Source organism: Schistocerca serialis, chromosome 5 (assembly GCF_023864345.2).
Source record: "Schistocerca serialis cubense isolate TAMUIC-IGC-003099 chromosome 5, iqSchSeri2.2, whole genome shotgun sequence".
NCBI classification, from domain to species: domain Eukaryota; kingdom Metazoa; phylum Arthropoda; class Insecta; order Orthoptera; family Acrididae; genus Schistocerca; species Schistocerca serialis.
In genome coordinates, this window is record NC_064642.1 from 516,094,805 (window position 1) to 516,109,295 (window position 14,491).

Consider the following 14,491-nt stretch of genomic DNA (forward strand, 5'->3'; position numbering starts at 1 on the left):
CAGAGTGGTAGTTACACGTTACTAACACCTCCCACAGTTTAGTTAGGATGTCAGTGCCTCATAAGCTTGAGTAATGTTTACTCCAACTCTCTCTCTCTTCTTTGTTAGAAGCTTATTTACAATCACACTGAGTTCCCTAGTTTGAAGTTATTCCAGCTTTACAGATTCTGCTCTAGAACTACAAGTTGGACGAGCCCACTCCACCTCTGCCAGGTTAGTGTCTAGCTCCCTCTTCCTGATCCGCTCGCAGGAAACAAATCAGACACGATATAAAAATTTGGTGCCAGATGCATTTTCTTTTGTTGTGTAAGAAGTGGCTCCACTGATGCAATGACACAACGCAGCATTCGGCATGTGGCTGGTGAAGATCTAAATGTATTACGCAACTTAAAGATGGCTAAAAGTCTGAAACCTATCTTTGAATAAAACTAAATATAAATAAGAGGCTAGTGGCTGTAGTTCTTGAAGTAATTCAGCCCTCAACCAACCATCATTAACACTGGTTATGTAATAATCTATGTAACCAACTACTTAATTAAAATATTTGATTATAACTGCGAATCTAAATGTCTGATTTCAAGGTCAATGAAAATGGGGAATCCTGTATGCTAGAGATGACGTATCTCTGCATGCAAATAGACGTTAAGTGGCAACTTCAAAAGAATGCAAAACAATGGGAGTATAAATTAATAAGGGATCTTGTAGAAATTATCCAGCTGGCACTTACTGGAAAGAAGAAAACGCCTTCTTTCCTCTTACTGGCAACCAACCCCAGAGTAACATCGGTCTACTGTTGCAACACGAAGTGTTACTTGAGACTGGGTTGCCTACAACACTGTGTAAATAAAGGAAAGTAGCGCTGTTGTCGATAGAAACAAACTATACAGGAACTGCTAGTGTTTTTGGGAGGACATTCAGAGACGACGCTTTGAAGTGTACTTCTCTGAAGGTGAGTAATGTTTTCACTAATAACTCAAAGAATCAATTCATAATGAATTTTGTTATATATTCAACAATTGTTACATTCCATCCAGGATTTTCCATTGTTCGTTACATATTCCAATTTCATACGTTAGTGACTGTGTGCGAAGGTTGTTTCGCCAAAATTTGCAGGCTAGAATCTGCATTTGGTCACGTATAATATTAGATACGTCTTGCGAGGACCATTTTGTTTAAATCCTACAGCGTGGAGTGATTCTGTCGCACCTAGCGCTGACCCACAGGCGCATAGTGAAAAGCACAAGGAGTAAACTACTTATAAGGCCAAATTCTATGTGGCTGGTCTGAAATTTAGTCAGACCACAAGTGCTTATATTTCTTTCAACTTGGCGTTAAACCAGCAATGCCACATTAGCATAAAGATGAACTGAGTGTACATCAGACTACTTTTAAGAGCCATGTAAACAAAGGAAAATTCACTTTGTTGTTAGTAGAAACGAAATATACAAGAGCTACTAGTGTTTTGGGAATCTATTGGCTGATGAATAAAGTAAAAAGTAAAAATAAGCAGATTACAATATAACTGGAAAAATCTTTGCTCTATAAAAATGGCAAAAAAAAGATTCTCGCCGAGAACTCGCTTCCAAAGTGCCGCCCCTGAAGCTTAAAGGGACAATAAACAAACTGAAGCCGCTCCAAATCTGTGGGAGAGGAGGTAGGGTGCAGTATTAATGTTTACCCAGACGGTGGCAACGAACTCGTTAATCTGTCGTATTTAACTATCTAACTAAGCTCGCCAGGAACTGCTTGACTCAGTTACGATGCAAAACCCTCACTACAAAACTGCATGTTTATTTCAGGAGAACTGTAATCGAAACTTCTTTCTCAACTACACAATGCTCGAGCTTATCGGTAATCTCACGCACAGTTTACAGTTGTGATTAGACAATGTGCTACTTAAAAATAAGTAGTTTTTATGGGTACAATATTATAGATGTCTTACAAGGACCATGTTCTTTTGTTTTAAATTCCACAACGTTAGATGTTTTGTTGTACCTAGCGCTTACCTGCAGGCGGCTACTCAAAAGCCTCCTTGAAATGTCTGCTTTTTGCAGCTATCAGTAACAAAAAAGAGCACAGAGCATATACTATAGTTAGATGACTTCAATGACAATGTGATACTTGCGTACATGCATATGTAGCTTCCTGTTAGTTGGGATCAAATTTAGATCTATGGTTAAATGAGCTAACAACACTGTTTAGAGGCAAGACGTTGCACGCTGGAGACGACTCAAGGATCAACAGCGCGATTTTCAGGAAATAGAGTGATCTGTAATGGCGAATTGAACTGTAACTGCCATTAACCAACAGGCTCTTCTGCTACCAAACGGCTCATCTCGACGACGATTTCGGCGTGATTGCTAACAGCTGTCGCCCAGCCTTCGCTGCCCATGATGGGTACGAGATGGCGCTTCACGAAGCTGATGACCGACCTCTTGAGGACGTCGCAAGAGTGGCTCAAGGCGATGACAGCGGTAGCGGCAGCGTTGTCCACGGTGAGGTTCTTGGCCAGCTCCACCTCGCAGAGTTCCTTCAGTTGGGGCAAATCGTATTTATCAGCCGCCACCAGCAGCCTGTCAGCCATCTTCTCCAGGAGAGGGGTGCTGTCGGTGTAGATGAACCGCAGGACCTCGCTCAGGACGTCCGCCTCGACATCCTTGACGTGGACGCTGCCCGTGCGGGCCTCCTGGGTGTCATGCCGCAGCATGGCGGAGAAGACGGGGCTGCGCGCGCACAGCACGGCCCTGTGCGCTTCGAACTCGGTGTCACCCGCCCACAGCTTCACGTCAGACAGCTGGCCCGACTCCAGCAGCGCTGCCAGGTCGTCTGTGACGCTGCGCCGAGGCCTCTGCAGGGCAACGCTGCGGTACGGCTCTGTTATCACGCACGGCGTGCTCACCTCTCCCAGGAACTTCAGCACGTTATTGAAGCCGTTCTCCGCTTCGAAGCAACCACTCACGCACCTCCACACCGTCTTCTTCGGGGCATCGAGACAGACGAATTCCGACGGGTAAACCTCGTACTTTTTACCCCTGCTCGAAACTAGCGACGCTTTTAGCCTCGCTCGCACGGTAGCGTCTTTCTGAGAAGACAGCAGCTGGAAGCAGAGATACCAGGCGCCTCTCTCTTTCGACAGCACCATACACCACTCGCTGGAACTGCAGTGCCAGAACTTGGGTGACTTCACTTCGTCCACCCCTTGAGGCCAATTGTTGTAGTCCAAGATGGTCCAGCTGCAGACGACTTTGTCGGTTCCGAACCTCACGCTGCCCAAGTCGCAGACTGTGTCCTCGCCTGCGGCCAGCGTCGGAGACGGCGGGATGTTGTCGGCAGACAAAGGAGACAAGTCCGTACTCATCTCCCTTTCTTCGAATCGACTCAGCCTGAAAACAGAATAAAAGGACATGTATAATGTTGTTCATAATTAGTTAGTATAGGTACGGCTATAGCCGTAACTTAGACTGTCTGCCGTATAAACAAGCATTACGAATGGGATGTGTAATGAGGATCTGCAGAAATGAAATTGGTAATAAACTTAACAAACAAATCGGAGGTCAAGAAGTAGACGAAGAAAAGTAATCCTGCTAGCTTGGAGGTCAAATAACACTTTGCAGACGAAGCAAAGTGGACATAAACAGCAGGCTAGCACATACAAAGAGAGCATTTCTGACCAAAGAAGTCTACTACTATCAAACACGGACGATAATTTGAGGAAGAAATCTCTGAGAATATATGTTTGGAGCAGAGCATTGTTTTGAAGTGATCCTGGACTGTGGGGAAAGCGGAAAAGAAGAGGATCGAAGTGTCTGAGATGTGCTGTTATAGAAGAACGTTTATAATAAGGTGGGCTGATAAGACAAGGATGCAGAGGTTCTCCGAAGAATCGTCTAAAATACGAACATACGTAAAACATTGACTAAAAGAAGTGACAGGACGTGCAATAATCCCGGGATAAAAGCTTTAGAGGAAGGCAGAGACTGGAATACATCTTACAACACTGAGGACATTGGGAGCAGATGAAGAGGTTGTCGCAGAGGACATTTCGTGACGGGCTACATCAAACGTATACATATTAGCAAGAGAAGAATGCACCCAACGAGTCACCAGTTTTATTCATCTTTCACGCGGTTGTAGTACATACTGAGATGTAACTGATGCCGCTGTAGTGCGATATGCGTCTCAAGGGCTTTCGACGTTCAAACTTATTGAATATTATGCGAACGTGCTAGCCGTCGGGCAGTGGCGTTAGGGCAACCGGGTAAGACTAGACACTAGTGTTGCAACCTTCCACGTTTGAGCGGTTAGGATTCGTCTGCTGAAGCGGTAGACAGAGCTGCCATTGGCCGATCCCATATGACTGCTCGGTCCCATACTACCTCCATGTCTGCTATCGGGACTACGAATATGCGAATAACCGAGTGTGAGCGGTCTTCGCCGTGGTCACACTGGGCACCAATTCTGATTGACGCTTTATTGTGTCACGACCGGTTTCGTTCTTTAGAGCATCACAGGCTGCCTACGAGTTGTGCCAATGTCATCGCATAAACAACTCGCAGGCATCCTGATGATGTTCATAAGAACTAAAACTATCTTGACACAATAAAAATGCAATAGTACAGCTGCGGTAGTTTCCATTAATCATTAATATTTTATCTTTCCCTCGCCAGCCCGTACTGCACGTCGAACGACTCTCTCACCCTCCCTTCCTTCTCCCCCTCTTTTTCTTTACTACTTTTCCTGAATCTCTCTTTTTTTGACACAAATATAACGTTTCCATGAACACTTCGACATTTAAGTACAAACACAAAAAAATATAGGACTCGTTTACAAACATACGGTTTATTTTGTTTGTCATTAATATAAAATTACTTATATATTAAATAAACACTAACACTGAAATCTGGGAAATGACTTCGTTATAAAGACAACACTTGTTTGTAAGAGAAGAAAGTTAATGTTGTTCAGCAGTAGTTCGCTGGCGCGCATTGAGGTTTATTGGTTACGGCGATTTGTTAAGAACATGCCACTTTTACTAAAGCATCGTTCACTGGGTGCGCCTGTTGTTCAGATGCATAAAATTCTTTTTGCAGTTGCAGCCAGACCTGGCACATCCTTCACATGTGTCCACCACCACTTCAAGATACGGTAATCATCTCCGGGAAGCATGTGCTGCGGAGAATTTGTTATTCTTCCAATCCTTGAAACAATCTCTCTATGTGGTGTCATCTGCGCTTGAAGGTTCTAAGTTAACGAGCAAAGGAGCGAGAGAGGGAGAGAAGTCATACAGAACTGACCTGGAAATCATGAAGGCTTACCTCGAAAACATGCAGTAACTGTGCGAAAACTATTACATTAATTATTGCATGTTGTACGTTCATACTTTGTACACAATTGTAGCACACAGCTAAGAATTCTCCGATTTTCATATTCTCCGATTTTCGTTTATGCCAAGCTTACTGAGATCGCGGGAAGACGGCTGAAGGAACGCAGGAATTTTATTTGGAAGTAATTACATCTCTGTTACATAGAAAAGTAAGTCAGATGTCTATCTTTAATCCTTTGCACCTCTTGTTGAACAATACTTATTTAATACTACACTTCTATTACGGTATCTTTTCTTCACATCAGAATGATACCGTATTTTTACCTTTAGTAATTTAACTCGCTACACAATCATTTCTATTGACACTGCAGATTTGCTGACGCTTGTTAAAGCCAAAAAAACTAACTAGATTGTAGATTCTTTTTCGCCTATTAATCAGCTGTAGCCACTTAAATGGTTTAAAGAAATCCACAATTCTTCCTGGAAGTTCATTGTCAGATCGCTGCTGTCTGTAATTGGAATTCCGTTCCGTCAGTCCTCTCGTGGACCAAAGTTGAATTCAAACACGAGCAGAAGCCATTTTTCTTCATGTACTGCACAGCGCATTTTGCTGTAGTTATTGTTTCTGCGATATTCGGGGCGTCATTTAACAAGAAGCTATCTTCATGGAAAATGTGACTAAGCGCTATATTAATACAATGAGAAGCGCAAGGAATCCGTCCGCGACTTTCCAAAGCTTTTATTATATTGTTATCCTGGTCGGAGACAAAAACAGAATTATTCAACATGTCTTGCGAAATGCTCCGGTCAGTTACCCTCTACTTCAATCTCTTTTATAATATTTACTGCCACTTTGATTGTCATGAGGGTCTTCGGCCCGGTGTGGTGCGGAAGCACTAAGCGGTTGGTTTGAGGAGTGCGGAGTGACTGTGAAAGGGGGGGGGGGGGGGGACGGCGGTCTGCCACGAGGTCATGAACAAGAAAAGCCTGGACTACCTGTCTACCGCCTGCTGTGGTTAGCTGAAGGGAAGACGGGAAGTATCCCGTGGTAGTGATCTGACTACTGGCCACGTTTTCTGCAGCGGCTTCCTGGGTGGGAATCCCGATTAGCGCCTACTGCTGTATGAATTGTTTTTATCTGGGACACATTGGAATATTACAATCATCAGCCAGTACATTTGACCACCAACCTAACAGCCGGTACGTCCACATTTGGCACGGATAACAGCGGCGAGGTCGTGCGGTAGCGTTCTCGCTTCCCACGCCCGGGTTCCCGGGTTCGATTCCCGGCGGGGTCAGGGATTTTCTCTGCCTCGTGATGGCTGGGTGTTGTGTGATGTCCTTAGGTTAGTTAGGTTTAAGTAGTTCTAAGTTCTAGGGAACTGATGACCATAGATGTTAAGTCCCATAGTGCTCAGAGCCATTTGAACCATTTGAACAGCGGCGATGAGTCGTGACATGGAAGTAATGAGGTCTCAGCAGGTCGCTGGAGGTTGTTGGCACTATATCTGCACACAGAAGTTTTCTAATTCCTATAAATTCCGGGGAGGGGGGGGGGGGGAGATGAAGTTGCCGCCACGTTCAATCACATCCTAGATGTGTTCGATTGGGTTCAGATCTGGCGAGTTGGGAGGCCAGCACATCAACTCAAGCTCGTCGCTGTGTTCGTCAAACCACTTAATCACACTCTTGGCCTTATGATGGCGCATTATCTTATCGAAAAATACCACTGCCGTCGGGAAGCATAATCTTCATGAAAGGGTGTACGTGGTGTGCAACAAGTGTACGATACTCCTTGGCCGTCATAGAGCCTTGGACGAGCTCCACTGGATCCACAGATGCTGACGCGAATGTTTCCCAGAACATAATGGAGCGCCGCCAGCTTGTCTCTGTCCTACAGTACAGATGCCAAGGAGCGAATTCGCGCCCCCCGTAGGCTTAATGAAGAAGATATCGGAACTCATCAGACCCTATAACATTCTGCCACTGCACCAATGTCCTGTGCCGATGGTCATGTGTCCATTTCGGTCGCAGTTGCCGATATCGTGGTGTTACCATTGGCACATGCATGGGTCGTCGGCTGCGGACGCCCATCGTTAGGAGAGTTCGGCGCAATGTGCACACACACACACACACACACACACACACACACACACACACACACACACACACACACACACACACTACTTGTGCTGTACCCAGTATTAAAGTCTCACCGAGCGGGGTGGCGCAGTGGTTAGACACTGGACTCGCTTTCGGGAGGACGACGGCTCAATCCCGCGTCCGGCCATCCTGATTTAGGTTTTCCGTGATTTCCCTAAATCACTCCAGGCAAATGCCGAGATGGTTCCTCTGAAAGGGCACGGCCGACTTCCTTCCCAATCATTCCCTAATCCGATGAGACTGAAGACCACGCTGTCTGGTCTCCTTCCCCAAACAAACCAACCAACCACCAGTATTAAAGTCTGATGTTAGTTCCGCCACAGTTCGCCGCCTATCCTGTATTACCGTTCTGCCTAGCCTGCGACATCCGACATCTGTAATGAGTGATGCTCGCCCAACCCCACGACAGACCACACGCTTTCCCCATTGTACGCTCACTGACACTACATGCACCGTGCGTGTGTCTGGCTAACAGTCATTCCTCGCCAGGTGACGCTGCTATCGCCTGGACGGGTCTATATCGATACCAGGTCGATGGTCATAATGTTCTGGCTGATCAGTGCATATGAGTACGACTGAACTTCCAGGCGGCGACTGGCGTATTTCCTTTGGTGTTTCGGCAGATATTTGCAACTTAACTTATGCAACATGTAGCTGGTGTCACCCCAAACGAATCCTGTTCGCAACGTCTTTCATGGGACAGCTAGCGTCGACGGAAAGCGTGGGTTTGTTTCCCGTTGCAAACAATATTACTTTTAAAACGGAATTTTACATGAGTATTCTATAGAGCGCTCCCAGATTAGTCTGGAGCGCTATTCATTTGATCGAGATCTGTTAAGAAGAGCAGTAGAACACGAAGGATAAGCAATATTCCAGCAGCGTCTGAGCAGCGCGCTTCTGTATGTTGGTAGCAGTAAGCACAGGCCAGGGCGGTGTTGTCGCTGCTAGAGTACTCCTTATTCCTCGGATATTACTCCTCCCGTTAACCTATATCGGTAAACCGAATAGCTCTCTGGACTAATCTGGGAGCGCACTGTCGAGTGGACACGTAAGATTCTTATTTCAAAATCATTTTGCGTGTAACGAGAAACAAACCGATGGTTTCCCTCGATGGTGAGAGTCAGATGAAAGGCGTGATGAGCAGCATTTGTTTGCGCTGACTACAGATACACGTTGCAGGAACAAAATTTCAAATATCTGCCGAAACAATAGAGGGGCATCGCCTGACGACACTTATGAGTGACACCCTTTATAGCGATTCTCAGTATGAAACGAACGAAAGACAGAAAAATAGAAAACGTTTCGGTGTTTGCAGATGTCAAGCTGTAGAAATGTATGGTAAACAATAGAACTACCAGCATACACAAGTAATAGCGTCATGTCAGGTAATGAACAAAGAGACAGGGTGATTCTACGGATGTGCGTTGCAAACAACGGGCAGTGATCGAGTTTCATTTGGCGGAAAACCAGGGCATCTCAGATATTCATAGGCGCTTGCAGAATGTCTACGGTGATATGGCAGTGGACAAAAGCACGGTGAGTCGTTGGGAAAAGCGTGTGTCATCATCGCCGCAAGGTCAAGCAAGACTGTCTGATCTCCCGCGTGCGGGCCGGCCGTGCACAGCTGTGACTCCTGCAATGGCGGAGCGTGCGAACACACTCGTTCGAGATGATCCACGGATCACCATCAAACAACTCAGTGCTCAACTTGACATCTCTGTTGGTAGTGCTGTCACAATTGTTCACCAGTTGGGATATTCAAAGGTTTGTTCCCGCTGGGTCCCTCGTTGTCTAACCGAACACCATAAAGAGCAAAGGAGAACCATCTGTGCGGAATCGTTTGCTCGTCATGTGGCTGAGGGAGACAATTTCTTGTCAAAGATTGTTACAGGTGATGAAACATGGGTTCATCACTTCGAACCTGAAACAAAACGGCAATCAATGGAGTGGCGCCACACCCACTCCCCTACCAAGAAAAAGTTTAAAGCCATACCCTCAGCCGGTAAAGTTATGGTTACAGTCTTCTGGGACTCTGAAAGGGTTATTCTGTTCGATGTCCTTCCCCATGGTCAAACGATCAACTCTGAAGTGTGTTGTGCTACTCTTCAGAAATTGAAGAAACGACTTCAGCGTGTTCGTAGGCTCAAAAATCTGAACGAACTTCTCCTTCTTCATGACAACGCAAGACCTCACACAAGTCTTCGCACCCGAGAGGAGCTCACAAAACTTCAGTGGACTGTTCTTCCTCATGCACCCTACAGCCCCGATCTCGCACCGTCGGATTTCCATGTGTTTGGCCCAATGAAGGACGCAATCCGTGGGAGGCACTACGCGGATGATGAAGAAGTTATTGATGCAGTACGACGTTGGCTCCGACATCGACCAGTGGAATGGAACAGTGCAGGCAAACAGGCCCTCATTTCAAGGTGGCGTAAGGCCGTAGCATTGAATGGAGATTACGTTGAAAAATAGTGTTGTGTAGCTAAAAGATTGGGGAATAACCTGGTGTATTTCAATGCTGAATAAAACAACCCCCGTTTCAGAAAAAAAATGTGTTGCATTACTTATTGAACTGCCCTCGTAAATTCCTATTACAGGTATCTAGGCGCTGTAGAAGGGTTAGACGAAGTTTCGATACGAATCCCATGCCCCGAAATGTACCGTTTGGATGTCAAATCAGACGGAGAATCGGATCACTTTCAAATCCCCAGCTTCACAGTAAACACACAGCGAATCAGTGAGTTTTGACTTGTGGGCTGTAGCTACACACTGTAGTGTCACAGGCTATTTTGTAGGAAATACCATGTCACAGTCAGTGTTTAACTTAGCCGACGAAATATGTCGGAAGTATTCTTAAAGTGTACGTTTCGCAAAAAGATCGGCCAGCCCACAGTGTGGCAAATGCGGGAAATGCTGTGCAGAGACGGAATAATCCATGGATGCCATGCTGTATTGGTACGGGTCTCCAAACATTGCCACCTGCTGTGCTGTGTGGCCGATTACTCCGTGCTGGTGCCGCGGCAGAGACGAGCTCGGCTCACGGAATAGCACTGCGGACGACAATGCGCGACCGGCTTCTTCTCTGTGCAGAGATATCAAATGGTGTTGATCTGGACCTTGGGTGACGATCTGTCACATTGTCTGCTGTGGCAGCTGTTGTATTAATCTGGTATTCTGCAATATGTTAATGTGAACTGTTGGTGAAGAATACATCAGTTACACTGAAGTCCTAGTATTTGTTGATTTGGTGAAGTTAGTTGGAGAACAGCCTCCACACATAACTGCCAGCTGAGGAAGAACAATTAGCACGGCACACCGGAACAGAGTAGCGCGTCCGATCCCTACTGCAAACAGGAAATCGTGAGTATTCAGAACACCAGACGAGATGGCGTACGCACTGGTGCGCTCTACATACGTAAGTACAAGCATTAGTCAGGCCCTCGCGACACCGCAATATCGCATGGGCAATGTGTCTCTTCCACGTGATGACGGACGTCAGCTTCGAAGTCGAGAGGGCAGCGCGTCCGTGGAGCACCAAAGCAAACTCTTCTAGTTTCGAACGTACCAGTTTCTTGCTGTCACTGGCGTAGTCGGACATAAGAGTTACACAGTGTCATAAATACAACAGGAGCGTACTACGACGGCGTCCTCTTCTCAGCTTGTGTGCGTTCCGGGATGTGGAAGATTTGAAAGTGATCTGAATCTGGTCTTCAAACTTATTTTATATTGAAACGGTACATTTCCGGACATGGGTTCCTTATGAAAATTCATCTCGCTCCCTCTGCAACGCCTAGAAACCTGTAATAGGAATTTTGATACACCCTACATATCTGTGTTGACTCCAAATTTAGAATCCTAGACCGAAATCTTTAAGCATAGCGCAAGTGGACAACTTACAATGTCTCAACTCGGTGACATATGCCTTACTGTTTACCGAATGTAAACTAGTGTAACGTATTTGACACCTCATAGTCGCTCCCTTTGAAAATGTAAATACTTTTGAGTCAAAAAGTTGTGCAACTACACAAGAGGCTGACATGTAACAACAATTTTGTGCGGTCTAACGCACGGCTTTCCGGGCGGGAAGGAGCGCCTGGTCCCCGCCACCAATCTGCCCGGCGGATTTGTGTAGAGGTCCGGTGAACTGGCCAGTCTGTGGATGGTTTTTAGGCGGTTTTCCATCTGCCTCGGCGAATGCGGGCTGGTTCCCCTTATTCTGCCTCAGTTAAACTATGTCGGCGATTGCTGCACAAACAAGTTCTCCACGTACGTGTACACCACCATTACTCTACCACGCAAACATAGGGGCTACACTCGTGTGGTGAAAGACGTTCCCTGGGGGCTCCACCGGGAGCCGAACCGCACAATAACCCTGGGTTCGGTGCGGGGCGGCGGAGGGGTCAAGTGGACCACTGCGGCTGCGGCGGAGACGGAGCCTCTCCGTCGTTTCTACGTCCCTGGTTAACATACAGTACAACAACAATTTTTCAGAAAGAAAACAAAAAATTAAATCTCACTGAAGATTGCATATAAAGTGCTGAAACATATTTGGGTAACAGCAGAGCTACAAAACGCTATCTTCCACGAGATGAAATTCCTTTCCTGCTTTTCTTAGCAAGCACAGAAAATAAGAAGAGCTACGATATCCAAAAGAGATTATTGCCAAACATTTGACACAACAGTAATCTTTTCACCGAGCGAAACGATGCAGTAGTGTAAAGCATGGGAGTGGATTTAGGCTCTCCGTGGTGCCCTGCAATCATTTCATGTGAACGCTGTCTGTCAATAATGGTACTTATGTCTTCTTGATCTACCTTTGTTCATCTTAGCTAGTACCCCATCTTGTCTCCGCTGTCGAAGAGACATGAAATCAGAACCTTTTTTGTTATCATCTGAGGAAACGCAGCCGCCCAAGAGAGCGCCGAACTTAGTTTCATCTGTACGATTATACACTGTATAGCCACAACGTTATGACCACATACCTAATAGCCAGTATGTCCACCTTTGGCACGTATGATAGTGGCGACGAGTCGTGGCATGGAAGCAGTGGGGCCATGGTAGGTAGCTGAAGGGGGTTGACACATCTCACGCACAAGTCACCAACTCCCGCAAATTCCGGGGATGGGGGGCGATGAACTCTGACGCCATGTTCAATCACATCCCAGACTATTCGATAAGGTTGAGATCGGGCGAGTTGGGGGGGGGGGGGGCAGCATATCAATTGGAACTCCCCACTGTGTTCCTCGAACCACTCCATCACGCACCTGACCTTGGGACATGGCGCATTATCTTGATCAAAAATGCCACTGGCTTCGGGAATCGTGATCATCATGAAGGGATGTACGTGTTCTGCAACCAGTGTGCGATACTCCTTAGCCGTCACGCTGCCTTGCATGAGCTCCACTGGAAACATGAATACCCACGTGAATGTTCCCCAGACGATAATGGAGCTGCCACCAGATTATGTCCTGCAATACAGGAGTCAAGAAGATTCCCCTGGAAGATGAAGGATTCGTGCCCTCCCATCGGCATGATGAATGAGATATCGGGATTCACCAGACAATGCAACGTTCTGCCACTGCGCCAATGTTCACTGCCGATGGTCAAGTGCCCGTTTCAGTCGCAGCTGCCGATGTAGTGGTGTTAACACCGGCACATGCATGGGTCATCGGCTGCGGAGGCCCATCGTTAGGAGTGTTCGGTGCACCGTGTGTTCAGACACGCGTGTAGTCTGCCCAGCATTAAAGTCTGATGTTAGTTCCGCCACAGATCGCCCCCCTGTCCTGTTTTACCAGCCTGCCCAGCCTACGACGTCTGGCATTTGTAATGTGGGATGGCCACCCCACCCCACGACGTCTGGACGTGGTTTCTCCTCGAACACCCGACGAGTTGGCCATTTCGGAAATGCTCGTGCCGAGCCTCCGTTCAAATGGTTCAAATGGCTCTGAGCACTATGGGACTCAACTGCTGAGGTCATTAGTCCCCTAGAACTTAGAACTAGTTAAACCTAACTAACCTAAGGACATCACAAACATCCATGCCCGAGGCAGGATTCGAACCTGCGACGTAGCGGTCTTGCGGTTCCAGACTGCAGCGCCTTTAACCGCACGGCCACTTTGGCCGGCCGAGCCTCCGTGCCACCTCAATCTGCCTTCAGTCAAACTAAGATATGTCGCGCGCCTTACCCATTCTTCACACGGACAGACGGACAGCACGATCACTGTTAGTACATGCAGCGCGCGTGTGTGTCTGACTAGCAGTCATTTGCTGCCAGGTAACGCTACTATCGCCTGGATCGGTTTATAACGATAGTAGGTCGGTGGTCATAATATTCTGGCTGATCAGTGTATTGTGAGGAAACGTTAGCGACATTTGCACAAGCCCCGACCATTAACCCCCTCCCCCCCCCCCCCTACTCCCCGCCACACCAACCCGGGAACCCGGGCGCGGTAAGTGAGAACGGTACCGCACGACCACGAGCTGCGGACAACAAAAAAACATACGAACGACCTGTATCTTGTGGGGAGTCCATGTGAACAGTGTAAAACATATATGTAATGGGATTCTTCATTCATAAATGTAGAAGTTCAGCTATGATATGAGTTTAAACACTTTTATAAACTTCGTGGAACATTACCAAAGTAGCCGCTACTTTTGGAGTCACAAGGCATGTGGTATGTGTAGAAAGAAAAGTTAAAGACCGCAGCGGTGCAGCTGCTTCTCCAGAACGCATGAGACTTCAGAACAAATTAACCTGGAAATGTGAAACAAGACGTAGTACAGAAATGACAATTTTTAAAACTTTGCGTAGGAAGGAAAGATTATGTTTACGTCATGGTAGATAACAAGAAGAATCTCATACAAAAAAGACCTATTTTAGTTCGTCTGAAAGCGTTTTATACAAAATACAGGGCGTTAATATGTTCTTTGTTTCTTCGCTGGTGATCAGACACGATTGCACAATGTATTTCTAGTCACTGCTATACACCCTTCTAATGAAGAGAC

At 46.6% G+C, this 14,491-nt stretch overlaps 1 protein-coding gene across 2 annotated transcripts in view; it reads right to left on the minus strand.

Moving 5' to 3' along the window:
* Window positions 1-1,361: 1,361 nt before the first annotated feature.
* Window positions 1,362-14,491, minus strand: part of LOC126481069 (speckle-type POZ protein B-like) — a 64,356-nt gene continuing 51,226 nt past the window's right edge. The window contains exons 1-2 of one of the 2 annotated variants that reach the window (XM_050104554.1): window positions 14,124-14,162; window positions 1,362-3,383 (exon numbers count right to left, since the gene is read on the minus strand). In XM_050104554.1, the coding sequence (XP_049960511.1) occupies window positions 2,300-3,358 (1,059 nt within the window). In that variant the 5' untranslated portion in view covers window positions 3,359-3,383; window positions 14,124-14,162 and the 3' untranslated portion in view covers window positions 1,362-2,299. Of the gene's footprint in view, window positions 3,384-14,123; window positions 14,163-14,491 lie in introns of those variants that run through there. The other variant, XM_050104553.1, reaches the window with a different exon arrangement.